Here is a 15,523-nt window from a genome sequence, read left to right as displayed (position 1 = left end):
GATTCCCAGATGCAGATGTGGTGGTGGGAGGCTTTCCACATTCATGACACAGGTTCGGTAGAAACACATCTGGCACCCCAAGCACAGATCCCGACAGCCCTGTAACTGGATATGGCTGTTCAGTGATCAAGACCCCTTAGCTCCCACGTCATTCAGGGTTGTCAAAGGTGACATTCACTTTCAAGTTCCAAGTGCTGAGCAAGATATAGTCTTGTTTAGGACATTGCCAGTAGCCTGGCCAATTGAGAGCTTGTATTTTAAAGTAGAAATAATGAAAGTGCGTCTCTTCACTTTGATAATGGAACATAGATGCCCTGCCCCTCTTGAGTGTCCCAACTCCTGGAATCCCTCTGAGAGTCCTCCAACTAGCCTCAGCTTCCCCTCTGGACAGGGGATTATCAGAAACTCTGCCTAGCCCCATGTGAAGCTGGGGGCTTTGATGCTGCAGTTGTCACCTTGTCAGGTAAACCCTGTGGCACACTCTTGGGCGGCATAAACTGTGTTTAGTGACTGACTGACTGACTGACTTGTGATGCCAGGGATTTGAACCTGGAGCCACACACATGTTGACCCAGTGCGTTACCACTGAGCCCCAGCCCCAGCCCTTCAAAGTCACTTTTCATAAGGCTCATTCAAATCTTCCAGGCTCCCCTGTCACTTGCCCCTCGTCTCGTTGGTCCTCTCAGCTCACCCTCCAGCCCTGTGAAAGAGACTTAAGAGCATCAACAAATCTGGGGCTCCTTGAAACATTGAGGCAGTCCTGGGCACCTTATTTTCTGAGGTCCTGTATTTCTGGTGCAGGTATAGGAGGCCTCTCTGAGTAAGGCTATTGGGGAACTGGGCTCTGAAAACAAAGGGAAAGCATCCTGACTAAGTGGAGGTTTCCTGTGGCTGTCACCTCTCTATACCCTGTCTGTGTTCTCTGGGTTCTGGCTGTCAGGATAGATATACTCAGACATCAAGGTGGTGTAGCAGAGCTCAGCCACCCCCTGCTGAGGACACGGAGTCCCATTTAGGGCTGGTGGTAACACAATGTCCCTCCATCCCGTTCAATATTCAGCTGGGTGTCCCTTCTGTTGGCCCTGCCTACACGAGTAGCTAGCTACTGGGAAGGTGAGGCAGCAGAGATGCAGCTAGGTGGCATCACCAGAGACAGCCTGGGAGGGAAGGGCCACGGCTCACTGAGGCTGACTGCAGGCACCATTGCCATGGATGGCCTGAGGCGGGCTACCTGTATCCTCTGCTTGCTGAGCCTGTGGGGAGTTGTAAGTAGCCAGCTCAGATCTTTGTTCTCTTGGGTGGTGGCAGTCTGTGGTGGGGGAACTCCTGAGTCTGGTGGCTCCCTCCTTCCTTCCCTGACTAATCTTAGGACCATGTGGGGCTGGCAGATGTGTGAATACCAGCTCTTCCAGCTGTGATATTTGAGAACTCTTCCTTTCATAGAGCCAGGCTTGGAGAAGTTTCAGAAACCAGCTACTGCTCCCTGGCCTGTATATAGGGGTATGGGGAAGCCAAGAAAGGAGGCTTCCCTGAATGTGCTCCAACCTTCCAGCAGACTTTCTGGGTTGCTGTCAGTAGCATCAAGGGCCAAGAGGGGAGGAGTCACAAGACACTAGGTGGGAGCATACGGGAACGGAGGCTACCTTCTTCTACTGCCTTGCCAGGGGTGACCACCTATCCCAGTACCTCACTGTCCTTCAATCAAGAGGCTGGCATCTTCAGACTGTGAAGTGAACTCTGTGACACTTGAGCTTTCGTTTGCCTCTGGGTAAAAAACGAGAGACTTGGACTAGATGTGGTGGCTCAGCCTTTGTGGACACTAGAAGATTATCATGAGTTTGATGGCAGTCTGAGCTATGCAGAGAATTATAGGTCAGTGGACCTAAGGCTACCATGCCGCAGGGAGGGGATAAGGATAAGTGATCTGACCTGTCCAGGGCTGGCATGAGAGTGTCATGCAGCTGGCATATGAGTGTCACACAGGTAAGTTCTATGAGTTATGTACCTATATGGTACAAAAGACTCATATCCTCCTCTGTGTACACAGAATCTGGAAAGCTCCATTTCAGGGAGGGAACCCTACACCAGAGGAGTCATTCAGTAGCTGGGGTAGATAGGAAGATCCCGAGTGTGTGTGTATGTGTGTGTGTGTGTGTGTGTGTGTGTGTGTGTGTGTGTGAGAGAGAGAGAGAGAGAGAGAGAGAGACAGAGAGACAGAGAGAGACAGAGACAGAGACAGAGACAGAAACAGAGAGACAGAGAGAGAGGGAGAGAGACAGACAGAGACAGAGAGACAGACAGAGAGAGAGACAGAGACAGACAGAGACAGAGACTGAGAGACAGAAAGATACAGAGAGAAAGCAAGATGTATATGAATCTTGCAAGGATTTGGTTAAATCTTGAGAGATGATGTTAGGAATTCGAGCTCTTTAAAGAAATGGTCAAATTTCAAGTCTTAGACAAACATCAGATCTCTGCCTATCCTGGAGCACTTGGGCTCCACACAGTCCCTGAATCACCCATTGGAAACACAGAGATGTGCAGGAAATCTTCAAGACCATTTCTTGTGGTCCCCAGGCTGTGGAATAGGTATTCAATCTACAATCTTTATCATCATCAAGCATGCATGAAGGCAGCTTCCTTTATCCCACCTAATGATCAACTCAGTTGCCCCATGCAGGGCCCTCATCATCCACCATACTTCAACACACCCTCATATGTCCACCTTCCCCGATCTCATTGTCTATATGTCTGTCTGAACAGTCATCCACTCCACCAACCGTACAGTCAGTCCTGTCCCCCTCCACACTGAGCCCCTCCTTCTGTTCATTGTTCCTTTATAGCAGTCAGATGTTCCTGTCTTCTTATTCTCCCATCTGCTCGTATTCTCTCCCACTCACTAGTCTATACATCTGCTCATGTAACTTGTCTGAGACACATCAGATGTTAAACCCAGGTGGTCTTTCTGGAGTCTCCTGCCCTGGCCCGAGACATTTCTTCATCTTCAGGAAGCACCATAGTTTCTTTCAACCCTTTCCATCATGTCCTCTCTGATTTGGTCCCTGTGCCCTCTTGTGACTACTCTGGGCCCACTCAGATAATCGAGGTCATCTTCCTGCCTGGAGATCCTTGACCATATCTGCTAAGTCCTTTGGCTCTGTCAGGAGACACATTTACTGGCTTTGGGGACTGGGACATGGACATCTTTGGGGTCCATTCTGCCTCCCAGAGTTGTTTAATGCAGAAACACTTTCAGAGCCCAGAAGTGTATAGAGTAAGGGGTGGTGGGGAAGGAGAAAAGGCCTCGTCAAGGGCTGCACTGTCACAGAGATGGGAACTCTCTATGGCTTTCTCTAATGTGTCTTAGAATTCCTTGCCAGGAGAAGGAAAACTGCATCTGTCCCTCCCTTCTTCCTCACTCTCTCTGCCCCTCCTTCCTTTCTTTCCCTCCCTCTCTTCTTTCTCCTCTTTCTTCTCCTCTCCTTCCTTCCTCTTTTTTCATTCCTCCCCTCTCCTTTCTGAACATCCCCCCTCTATGCCCCACTCCTCCTTCCTTATGCCCCACTGCTTATCAAACATGCCTTGATATCTGTGGGGCAAATGGGCCTTTCTCAGAATTAGGGCACAGAAATGTATCAGGCTTGGTCTCCCTCCATCTTCAGGTCACTACAACTAGAGCACACGAGGCCTCCAGTGGGCTTGGCTCATTCTGTCACAATTTCCCATAGACACTGGGTCACCTCCACCTAGAATGTGACTTCATCACTCAGCTGAGAGACGATGAGCTTGCATGTCTTCAGGCAGCAGAGGGGACCACCAACACCTCCCTGGGTATGAAGGGGTGGGGATGTCCCTGGTCCTGACATCTCCTCCAGCACTGCCATTCAGAATCTCCTCCCTCATAGGTTACCCCATGTCTCCTCCTTCTCCACCTAGGATGCCCTGGGTCCTGGGATGGGCTGCTGTGCTGGCCCCCAACAGGCTCTGGCCAGTGGGTCTCTCTCCCCTGCCCTGAATTCTTCTCTCACTTCGGCTCAGACACAGGTGAGTGGCCTAGCTAAGGCAGGGCTGCGCAGCATGCGGTTCCTTCTGGTTTGCACATCACTGGTTCGGTGATGGACTATCCTGGATTTCAATCTTCTAGTGTTACCCTGAAAAATTTAGTCATCTTGAACTATGACTAATAGCACCAACCTCCCAGTGCAGGATTAATGATAACACTGGAGAAAGGGAGGTGGTACCATACTGAGGAGGGTGGGGAACACCTCATCGTCCACTGCACTTCCTGTCCACTTCCACTTGCTGTCCTTCCTGTCTCTTATGGGAAAGGGGTGGGTGTCATACTTCCTGCCCTTAGGATGTAGAGGTCCATCATTCCACTCAGCAGAGCTTTCCTGGAGAACAGAGACAGACTACACCAGTCCAGAACCCAAGCCATGGGAGAAGAGGACTCTTCTGTTCTTGTGGTTAAGAATGTGTATACACCTCACAGAACCTTCCCACCATCTTCTGGGAAGGGAGGAATTCTATAAGCAGAGACTCTTGTTTGCCTCTAGGGGTTGTGAAGAGGGACTGCACCATCACTGGCTGGTCTAATCCCTTCCCACCATACCCTGTGGCTTGCCCTGTGCCCTTGGAACTGTTAACCAAGGAGGTAAGCCCCGTATGTATGTAGCTTACTATCTCAATGGATGCCTATCATCCCCACTGTAACCATCACATGGGTGTAGTAATTACAGGAGCTGTCCAGCAGATGGCAGGAGAGTGCCTCCTGACGCTGGTCCATTTACTTAAGGGTGAGGGAGAAGGGAAGCAGAGGCAGACTGGAAGCCATAGTCATCCACCTCTTGGCCAGCTTTTTCTCTTCCTAGTTTTTGGTGCAGGATGGGGGGTGGGGGTGGGGTGGAGCTTTAGTTATTTCAGAGGGAATAAAGATTGCTGCTGTGTTAGACAGGAAGTGCTTGCTTTCTCTGGTCCTCCACCAGTGGTACAGTATACTGGGCTGTGGTATGGGCAAGCAGATAAAACTCAAGGGTGTAGTCATTACAGAGACCCCCAGCTATGGACATCATACTTTACACTGTGCACAGCTCAGGGTCTTCTCAAGGCCCATCCACACTCACAATCCCATTTCTCCCTGCCCTCGGCCCTAAGAGCAAAAAACGCTGGTGTACTTACCTTTCAGATGAAGAGACAGGTCAGAGAAGCACAGGGATGGCTTGAGATGAACAGCAAGCTGGAGTTGCAGTACCTGGTCATACTATGTCCCTAGCTCTCACTGAATCAAATACTTGGGTCCCAAAGAGCCTTTCCCCACCTGCCTGGGGCTGTTCCTGGTACCCAGGAGGTTACCTGTATATGGGGTGGCCGTGTTCTCAAGCTGGTAGCTAGCTGGTGTCAATAATCAGGCCCAACTTCCTCCTGTGCTTTTGCCGCTCTCCAGAGCCAGGTAGCTTCTGCTGGCTCCTCCCACTTCCATTGCAACTGGGAATCCTTATCTGAGCATCTCTATCTGAGGGGCAGGCTCTGTCCGAGGCTTTCTGTGGTATCAGTGCCTGGGAAGCTGGTGGCGATGCCAGACTCCTGCTTGATTGCCAAACCTTTCTTCTGCTTCTATTGCCCCCTCCCCAGAAATCGTACTTCTCCACGGTGAAGATCATCTACACCACGGGCCACAGCATCTCCATTGTAGCCCTCTGCGTGGCTATTGCCATCCTGGTTGCCCTCAGGTTTGCCACCCTTGTCATTTGCTCAAGAGCCATCACTGCCTCCCTACTACCTGGGGACCAAGTCTGGTTCTTGGCCCGCATAGTCAAGAGGGGCTCAGATCCAGGCGAGATGACCTTTGTTGACCTCTTGCTCCCCCTGCCCCTCCCCAAGCCCCACAGGTGGGCCCTCTCTTCACACAGCAGGGCTCTGTTCTCTGGCCACACCTTTCCTCATGTGGATCTCCTCCTGTTTGCTCCCAATGCCTTCTTTTCCTTGGTGGTGTGTTCACCCCTGCCAACACTGGAAGCCCAGCTCTCATCCAGTTCTAAGAGTCCTCCTTGACACCTGCATGGCCCTCTTTTGATGGTTGCAACATTCTGACCATTGTAGTACTTTTTGGTACCATTTTTTTTCTTTTCAGTATCAGGGATTGAACCCAGGGTTCCCTGAATGGCCTCCACCAGCAAGCCCACCCTCAGCTCTTACTGCTGGCTGTAATGGCTTTCCAGGCTTCAAAGGTTGAGTTCCCCCATGGGACTATGCCTCAGAGGGTAGTTCTCTGATCATCAGAGGCTCCCTTAGGCTCTTGCTGGGCTGTGGTTGCCTCTGCACCCACAGTTACAAAACCATCTGAAGGCAGGGATATAAGAAACCCCTGCTCCTTACCTGAACTTAGGCCAGGAAAATGCTGGCCAGCTGACCTTCAAGGTCAAACTGACACATTTGTCTCACTTTCTACCCAGTTCATTGGGTCTCATTTTATTTGATATGGCTTTGGCCACTCTGTCTTGGCTCACTTCTGCGCAGCTTCCCAGCCATGCCAGTCTTGGTCTAGACCCTGGGAAGGTCTTCTGCAGTCAGGACTTTATGTTCATCTCTCCTGCCCCTTCCAGGAGGCTCCACTGCCCCAGGAACTACATCCACACGCAGCTGTTTGCCACCTTCATCCTCAAGGCCAGTGCTGTGTTCCTGAAGGATGCCGCCATCTTCCAGGGAGATAGCACGGACCACTGCAGCATGTCCACTGTAAAGACTGTGGCTGGAGGGAGTTGGGGCAGGGGGAAGAGGGCAGAAGACAGGCCTGAGTGTGCCTGACCTGTCGCTCCACAGGCTGAGGCTATGACAAGGGCAGTGGCAAGGGATGGAAGCCTCAAGCTCTCCCCACGCATTCATAGATCACAGTGCCCATACGAGCAGCTCCCTTTGCTAGGGGCGCCCCACACCATCATTCCTCTTTCATCAATGTTTCCATTTCAACTTGGTCACAGCAGCTCCTGTGCCAGCCAGCCATGTCATTGCCTTTAATGAGTGTGCAAGGACCTGGGTAGAACTTGGCTCCTCCTTCCAGAAGCACCCAGGGGACAGGAAGCACCCAGACCTGGGGACTGCTGGGTAGGGAAAGCAGAGAATTAAGAGAATGAAAGGGGTTCAGGGAGGAGGCGGCCTTGGAGCTGCATGGGCCCAAAAGCAGTGAGATAGGGAGGAAGCTTTTAATGAGAGGAGAGTCATCACACCAGAAATTGGAAGTCGCAAAAGTAGAGGGGTGGGGAAAGGAGAGGAGAGGAACAGATTGAAAACTGAAGGGGTCAGAGTTCAAGGTCTTTGAAAGTGTTCTGGAAATGAATAGACAAGTGAGTACCGGGACCAACAAGTGGGCTGATTTAATTAATGAATTAATCACTGACTGCACTCACTTAGGCCGGGCAGCACACCAAGTACTTTACATGTATTATCTCTTTTGATCTTAAAACGCCTTGAAGGCCTCACTTTAATCCCATTTTGTTAACGAGGGGCAGTTGGCCAGGTCACCCAGCCACACAGTTGGGGAATAAATAGAGCTTGGGCAACTGGGCTCAGAGGTGGTACCGTAGCCCATAGAGGCAGGTGAGGGAGGAGCGAGCCAGATGGGTGCATGCATGATGAACACATCCTATATCCACTGATCAACGCTGTGTGTGGATAAGCAGTCCGTGGTTATCACTTTAGAGGAGAAACTTCAGCTTAGGAAGGGTGCATGATGACAGAGGGAATAGAAAGGTGTGTGTGTGTGTGTGTGTGTGTGTGTGTGTGTGAGAGAGAGAGAGAGAGAGAGAGAGAGAGAGAGAGCCGTGAGAGGTCCTAGAGTTCTTCCTTTTTTCACATACAGAGCACTTAGGCTGAGATGGTTTGCATGGCTGACAGAGGACACAATGAACCTAACCTGTGTGTCTGTGCTCTGACCATCACAATTATACTGTCCAATTCCTCCTATGGCATCCCAAGGAGTGGAGTGGTCCAGCCCAAGGTGGAGGGGACCTGAGGGTTTGGTGTCTCAGTGGAGTGAAAGAGATCCAATGGGGCTGAAGTCGGGGGTGGGGGGTGTCCAAGCTCTGAAGCATCAGGTCCCCACTCTCAGGTCCTGTGCAAGGTCTCTGTGGCCATCTCACATTTGGCCACCATGACCAACTTCAGCTGGCTGTTGGCAGAAGCTGTCTACCTGAGCTGCCTGTTGGCCTCCACATCCCCCAGGTCCAAACCAGCTTTTTGGTGGCTGGTCCTCGCTGGCTGGGGTGAGCATCAAGGGGTCATTGGTCACTATAGGAGAGGTGGAGGTTGGGAAGGCCGTGGGAGCTCACAAAGAAGCCTTTTTCATTGTGAGTGACTCTAAGGCTCAGGGAGGGGGAAGGGGCAGGCCACAGCCCTGTGCTGAACATTGGGAAGTAGACCAGATCCCCTCAAACCATTACCTGGCTCCACCATTATAGTCTGCATGTGGCTAACAGATTGCTGGGAGGTAGAGGCTACACTCAAGGCAAAGGATGCAGAGCTCTCACTCACCTCTGTGTTATTTCACCCACAGGGCTCCCCGTGCTATGCACTGGTACGTGGGTGGGCTGCAAACTGGCTTTTGAGGACACTGAGTGAGTAGAGCAAGTTCCTCACCCCCATGCTGTCAGCAAGGCGTGTCGTAGACCATCTAAGGAGAAGGAGGAAGAGGAGGAGGAAGGGAGGAGGGGAATGGGATCCCTAGGTTAGAGTGTGGCAAGTGGGCAGGCTGCTGGTAGCACGGGGGTGAGGTGGGATAGGGTGGGGGTGGGGCAGGAGTTCAGGCAGGAGAGGTTGTCAGAGATATGAATCTCAAGAGATCAGCTCTGAGTAGGTTTTCTAAGGACAAGAAATGTCTGGACAAGGATGAGAAAGGCCAACCAGCCTTCACTGGGTCTCTCCTATGGAGAGGCTGGAATAGAAGATCAGGCAAGATGAAGACAGAGTGGGGCTAAAGACTTGAGCACTAGACAGAGAGGGGCCCCAGGAGCCATAGCAGGTGTGTTGAGGAGGTGCCTTATCAGGGTAGAAAAGGGGCACTTTCAAGACTAGGCTTTCTTCTTTCCAGGTGCTGGGACTTAGACAACAGCTCCCCCTGCTGGTGGATCATCAAAGGGCCCATAGTCCTCTCTGTTGGGGTCAGTCTCTGAGGCCAGTGTTCTTTGCTTTATTAACCTAGCCTCCAAGTTTCTTTACATGGCCCTGGAGGGGTGGCTACATGATTATCCCAAGGGAAACCAGCGTCTACTTTCTCTGACACTAGTTGATTACATCAGCACCTAGACCTGTTTTCTAGTTTCCATGTGTCTGGCTTGCAGAACATGTCTTGCTGGGGTGCTAAGTGGTAGTGGATGGCACCTACAGGTGGGCACTCAGCTGCTCCTATTCCCGATGTGGCATGGCTCCTGCGGGTGTGTGATCTCTCCCCAGCAGAGAAACTGCACAGTGACAGACAACTGCTTTGTACCTGAGAGATCCTGAGAGGTGGCTGGAGGCAGGTGGCCAGACCTGGCTCTCTCATCTGTTTTTGCCAGGGCTGGTGTGTGTGTGTGTGTGTGTGTGTGTGTGTGGGTCCTCAGTCGTTCTCTCCCTGCACCTCACATGTTTGGGATTCCTAGTCATCAAAGGGGATGGGGCCAATCCTAGGCTAGCCACCTAGTGCTGCCTCTGACCTTTCCACCCACTTCCCTGTGCCTCATTTCCAGGTGAACTTTGGGCTGTTTCTCAATATAATTTGTATCCTGCTGAGGAAGCTGGAGCCTGCACAAGGCGGCCTACACACACGGGCTCAGTACTGGTACCATTCATGTGTGTGTGCATGCACGTGTGGATGTGTCGTGTGTGTGTGTGCGTGTGTGTGTGTGTTATGTATCTGGAGAACCATAATGGAAAGCACTTGGAGGGAATGACATTTGTTTTTGTCTCGTCTGACAGCTATCCCTTACCCTGGTCCTGTCCTTTTCCCCATGTCCCTAGAGAGAGAACAGATCTGGGCCCGGCCTCCCATGAGATTACAGTACAGGGAAGAGGCACACAAAGCTGCCAGTTACTATGGTAAATGGCTGACAAGGGCTGCATCTATTTCTATGGGGCCCGGAGAAGGAGATTATGTCTAAATGAGAGAAAAGGGCAATTAGAGAAGGGTTCCTGGAAGAATTAAACTTAGAAAGATGTACATAGACTCTGGAGTAGCCGGGATAACTGCAGGGCCACATAGTGTGATGGCCCTTAAAAGTCAAGAAGCCCAGAGGTCTGTGTGGAGGACAGAGTCTCCAGGATGGATGATGATGGACAGCTTCAGAGTCTAGAATTTGTCCTTCTCCAAGGCGGCTTTCCAAGTCAACACTTCTCCTTATACCGCTGTTTGGAATTCATTACATCATCTTCAACTTCCTGCCTGACAGTGCTGGCCTTGACATCCGTGTACCCCTGGAGCTGGGGTTGGGGTCCTTTCAGGTGAGAGCCCCTTACAGACACTTCTTCCTTCCAAGGACTAACTTCATGTGAGTGTGAGGCCTATTCGTCTATCTGTTTAATCAGCCATCCATCTTTACCTTTTATCTCTCTACTTATCCAAGTGCTGATACATTCATCTTCACATTCCCCAGATAGTCATTCATCCACCTATGTATCCATCAATCTACTCATTTGTCCATCCTTTATTCATTGTCCATTAAACAATTCAGTTACCCCTTTTTCCTTCAACCATCCCTCCCTCCCTATCCATCCATCTACTCATCCATCCATCACTTATTATCTATCCATCAATTCTTTTCTTCCTCTCTCTCATTAATCTATGCATTATTGCTATCAATCAATTCACCCAACCACCTATCCATCTTTCCATCCCCCTTGTACCTATTCATCTTCTTCCTTTCTCCTTCCTTCCATCTTCTCCACTCACTCATGCATCATTCTATTCACCTTTATCTACACACCCACCCATCTATCCATCATCCGTCCATCCATCCATCCATCCATCCATCTGTCCTTTCTTCTATTTCTCCTTCCTTCAGTAAACTTGCCCATCTTTCCATCCATCCATCCATCCATCCATCCATCCATCCATCCATCCATCCATCTGTGCATCCATTCTTTTGATTCTACTTGCCCATCCATACATTCTTCTTTTCATTCATCTGTTCATCTATCCTTCTATCCCTATGTTAACCTAACTATCCACCTGCACATTCTTCCATCTGTCATTCTTTCTTTTTATATATCCATCTAATCTATCTATCTATCTATCTATCTATCTATCTATCTATCTATCATCCATCCATCCATCCACCAGTATATTCATTCTTCCTTCTGTTCCTCCTTCCTTCAGTCCACATGCCCATATAGTCATCCTTCTTTCATTCATCTCCCCACTCATCCATTGTTCCACCTATATGTCTATCCACCTATCCATTTGTCCTTCCTACCTTCCTTCCTTCCTTCCTTCCTTCCTTCCTTCCTTCCTTCCTTCCTGCCTGCCTGCCTGCCTTCCTTCCTTCTACCTACCCATCTGTCCATCCATCCAAATGAATGCATTTACTCATCTTATCTTTTCAATTCTTACCGAGTACCTATTATATATCAGGCAATGTGCTCACTAATGCAGATACAAAAATGAAGATACACAGTGAGGTGTGGGCTATCTATACAGCTCTGGCAGGCATGCCACAATGACTACATGACTTGGTATGTCTGGTGCAGTGACTGATGAGTGAGGGAGAAGACAAGAGAAAGACTGCCAAATTCCAAAGTCAGACCAAAGTGTTCTGATGGAGTCTTTTCTTCTTTTTGACTCTATAGGGCTTCATTGTTGCTGTCCTCTACTGCTTCCTCAATCAAGAGGTATGTGTGCTCCCAAAAGCTCACCTTTATTCAACAAGTAGACCTTCTTCTCAGCTCCTTTTCTTTTGCCCTGGTCCTGTAAATCCCAGCATGGTTGACTCTCATGATCCTCCACTCTTGTGGTCCTTTGTGTGAGTAGGTTCTGTTTAACCTGAATACTTTTGAACATATTCCTTCTATGAGCTGGGCTATGTTCTACAACAAGCTCATGAGATGGAGGTGTTTCAAGGGTCAAGGGAGGATAGAGGGCAGAGTAGATCACTTGGGGGACAGAGAGAGTGAAAGAACAGGGACAGAAAGTTACAGGTCCATATAGAAGGAACTGGGGAAAAGAGTCAGATACAGAGACAGAAAGAGCCAGAGCAGAGCAGGAAACAGAGAAACTCTGGAAGAAAGGGACTCAGACTGGGTTGCCAGAAGTGGAGGCAGGAGTGAAGCAAGCAGACACAATAGAGGCCATGACACATGTGGGATTATAGGAGAAGGCAGACAGCTGAGAAGAGACAGTCACCCAGGAGACCCTGTGGCTTTTCTTCTCATTAAAGTCGTGCTGTGCAGAGATGGAGTTGGCTGAGTCCAGATCTCCAGAACTCTGGCAGCATGCACAGGTAGGGTCACAGCTTTTCCTGATGGCCCTGTGTCTGCCATGGGCTCTGTGGTTAGCTCTGCGGTAATTCTGTGGTTAAGGAGTCCCTTTCTCCCTCCCTCCCTCCCTCCTTCCCTCCCTCCCTCCCTCCCTCCCTCCCTCCCTCCCTCCCTCCCTTCTTCTTCTTTTCCTTCTTTCTTTCTTCCCATCTGTTCATCCATCCTTGCCTTACCTGATACCTCTGTCCCCAACTGACTCTCAGTGTACCAAACCCATTGTTGGAGTCTTGCTCAGCCTTATCTATGTTATCAGTCAGTTTCCCCTTTACCTTTCCAAAGTGCCAGATTAGCTATCAGGCAGAACGTCTTTCAGTCCTTCGGTCGATCCCCCAGCCAGACAAAGATACAGACTGCCCCACTCTACCTTCCCAGCTTTCTCTTGTCAGTCGTATCCACTGGTGTCTCAGACTAAGGCAAGCGTGGATCAAAGTCGCTCAGAGAGGGTCACCTGGTCGTAAGCCAAGAGGCACAAAGGGCATCCATGTGTTTGCCTGGTCTCAGACAAAGGCTGGAAACTGTCCAAGGAAGGATAGAGTAGTAATGCCTGTCTGTACCTGACAGGGCCAGCGACCAGGCTCTCCTTGCCTGCCCTGTTTTTCTCACACCACCTTCCCCCTGGACCTTTAGTCTCTTGGGGTTGAGCTGAGAAGTGGCAGTGGGATCTTCCTAACATCCTCTCCCTTGTCTGTGGAGGTGAGGACAGAGATTTCACGCAAATGGTATGGCCACGACCCTGAACTTCTGCCAGCTCGGCGGACCTGCACTGAGTGGACCACACCTCCCCGATCGAGATTGAAGGTGCTGACCTCTGAGTGCTAGGCCAGCCATCATCACAAGGGCCGAGTCCCAAATCCTGTGCTCAAACTTTCATGGCACCACGGGCAATGTGGTCCTCCCTCCCGTTCTCCTTCCCCTTCTCTGCATCTGCTTTCTCCAGGTCCCCGTATATCAACCTTCCACTTTCTCAGTTCCTGCATCTGCCCCCATCTGTTCTTTCTTCCCATCTAGGGCTATTGCCCAAGGCACAGAGAAACCAATAAACTTGTACACGAGTGATCCACAGTTGAGTCAATGTGGCTCTGAAGGGGAGCTCTTGTCAGCAGCCATTATTTGCACTTCCGGTGCATTCCTCATCCCTTGGCTCCAGCTGCCTCATTGCCATTTGTCTCTATATGAGTTCTCATGTTTTATTTATTTTTTAAAAGCACTCTCTTTTGTCCCAACCCCCTCCCCCTCCCCTCCTCCCACAGGCAGAGATGCAAATCGCTTTTCTGTCTTGTATGTGTGGAGTGTGCCACATGTCTGGATTTGGCTGTAAATAAATGCTATCTGTTATGTGTCTCATCCTTCCACTAATGTTTTCCCCAAGCACTGTGCTTTTAAGGGCTCCGCTGCACTGCTGAGGGTACATCTGGTCTCCTGTTTTGACTACACTGGGTCACCTGACACCATTGCCCTTGGGTTACCCAGCCCCTTCCCTCTAGGTAAGCGCCCATCTGTCTGTCCTTCAAAGGACTGTAAGACAAGCCTCTCTCTGGGACTCACACCAGGAAGGGAGCCCCGGGGTATCACACCTCGCTTTGAGATGATTCTGTTGTGCCACATTGCAGGCTTGCGGATTAGCAGCCTGGCCTGCCCTTGCATTCGGCAGTGCTTGCAGCCCCACTAGCGTCTGGCATTCTCCTTCCACTTATTGCTTACAAGCTAAACGGGTGTAAAGCGGCAGCCTTTTCCCTGATGTCAAACAAGTGTGAACAGTTCCTCTTGTGCCTGTTAGCCTTCTGAGCTTGTTCTGGAAGTCGCTGGTATCTTTGTCTGAGGCGTGGGGGAATCCTTAGCTCCATTTATCTCTCCTTTGTTCCTCTATTTGTGTCCTGGCTTCGTTACTTTTTTTTTTTAATCACCACGGGAAAAAATGAGGGAAAGAGAATTTATTTTAGCTCACAGTTTGAGAGGGTACAGCTCACCATGGTGGGCAAGGCATGGCTGGGGAACAGTTCACATCTGAGGCAGCAGGGCTGCGAGACAGTTGGTTTCCCTGCATCAGCATTTGGGAGGGTGGGAGCTCTGGCCGGAACCAGAATCAGGCCAGAACCCATAATGCCCTTTCTCCAGGAACCAACCCCATTCACTAAGGACTTACTCTGACTCTGCTACAGTCTCCCTGGACAGTGCTTTCCAGGGACCAAGTGTTCGAACATGAGCTTATGGGGTGTGTGTGTGTGTGTGTGTGTGATATTTTCCATTCCAATACTAGTGTATGCTCTCCTATGTCCCAGATTACTGCTAGCTGCCCTCACTAGATGTGGTCCCCTTTACATCTTCATTGCCCATCATCTCTCACCCCTCCTTGGCAGGAGGAAGGAGAAACAAGCAGGTGCTGTCCTTAGGGACCTGTTTGCTGACTGATGGGGTAGAGGGTTTCAATCGGACAGGAAGAAGTATATGCAGTGTTAGATCAGTCACAAACCCTCTTCAACTTGGTCTACCTCAGCAGCTATGCTCTGTGGAGCCTACTGCATGCTAGCAGGAAGCCCTGCCCCACTACACAGCCCTCCTCATAGATTTCTCTCACTGCCCTAAGAGCTCAGCCCTCCCCTTCTAGCTGGCCCTGCCTGAGTGGGCTGATGGCCAGGTGCTAGTCCCCTTGTTCCGAGTTTGCTTGTGGCTCTGGGATGCCCCATTATCCTAGGCAGGATCCGCTCATCCTGCACGGCCGGCGTCTTTCCTATCCGGGTGTCCTTTCCTATGTATTGGGAATGGGAAGGCTAGCCTGATGGTGTGCAGGTGTGTCTGATGGAGGACAATGACGGTTTCCTCTCACTTTTAGGAGGGTTCCTGAAAAGGGTGCAGCTATACAAAGCCCATGATTTCCTGTTACAGGGCTTTTGCCTTGACAGGTGTCAGGCAAATGTCAAAATCAGCATGGTCCTGCCTGAAAGCCACTGTACATTGCTCCCTTTAGTCTCAGATCACATAACTCATTAACAATCACTACTATGTTTTGGGGCACTGAAGGAGT

General features: G+C 50.4%; 1 protein-coding gene across 1 annotated transcript; it reads left to right on the top strand.

Annotated features, from left to right (window-relative positions):
* Positions 1–1,127: 1,127 nt before the first annotated feature.
* On the top strand, positions 1,128–13,719 carry Ghrhr (growth hormone releasing hormone receptor). The gene is given in 15 exon segments (XM_085839691.1): positions 1,128–1,265; positions 3,729–3,831; positions 3,937–4,044; positions 4,557–4,654; positions 5,632–5,729; positions 6,603–6,735; positions 8,105–8,258; positions 8,549–8,609; positions 9,083–9,152; positions 9,720–9,811; positions 10,341–10,470; positions 11,815–11,856; positions 13,195–13,299; positions 13,439–13,474; positions 13,477–13,719. Coding segments are annotated over 15 exon segments (1,401 nt in total). The 3' UTR covers positions 13,510–13,719.
* Positions 13,720–15,523: the final 1,804 nt, after the last annotated feature.

This window comes from Mus caroli, unplaced genomic scaffold (genome assembly GCF_978045245.1).
Source record: "Mus caroli unplaced genomic scaffold, Mus_caroli_1 scaffold_7, whole genome shotgun sequence".
Taxonomy (NCBI): Eukaryota; Metazoa; Chordata; class Mammalia; order Rodentia; family Muridae; genus Mus; species Mus caroli.
This window is presented reverse-complemented; position numbering and strand designations above follow the sequence as displayed.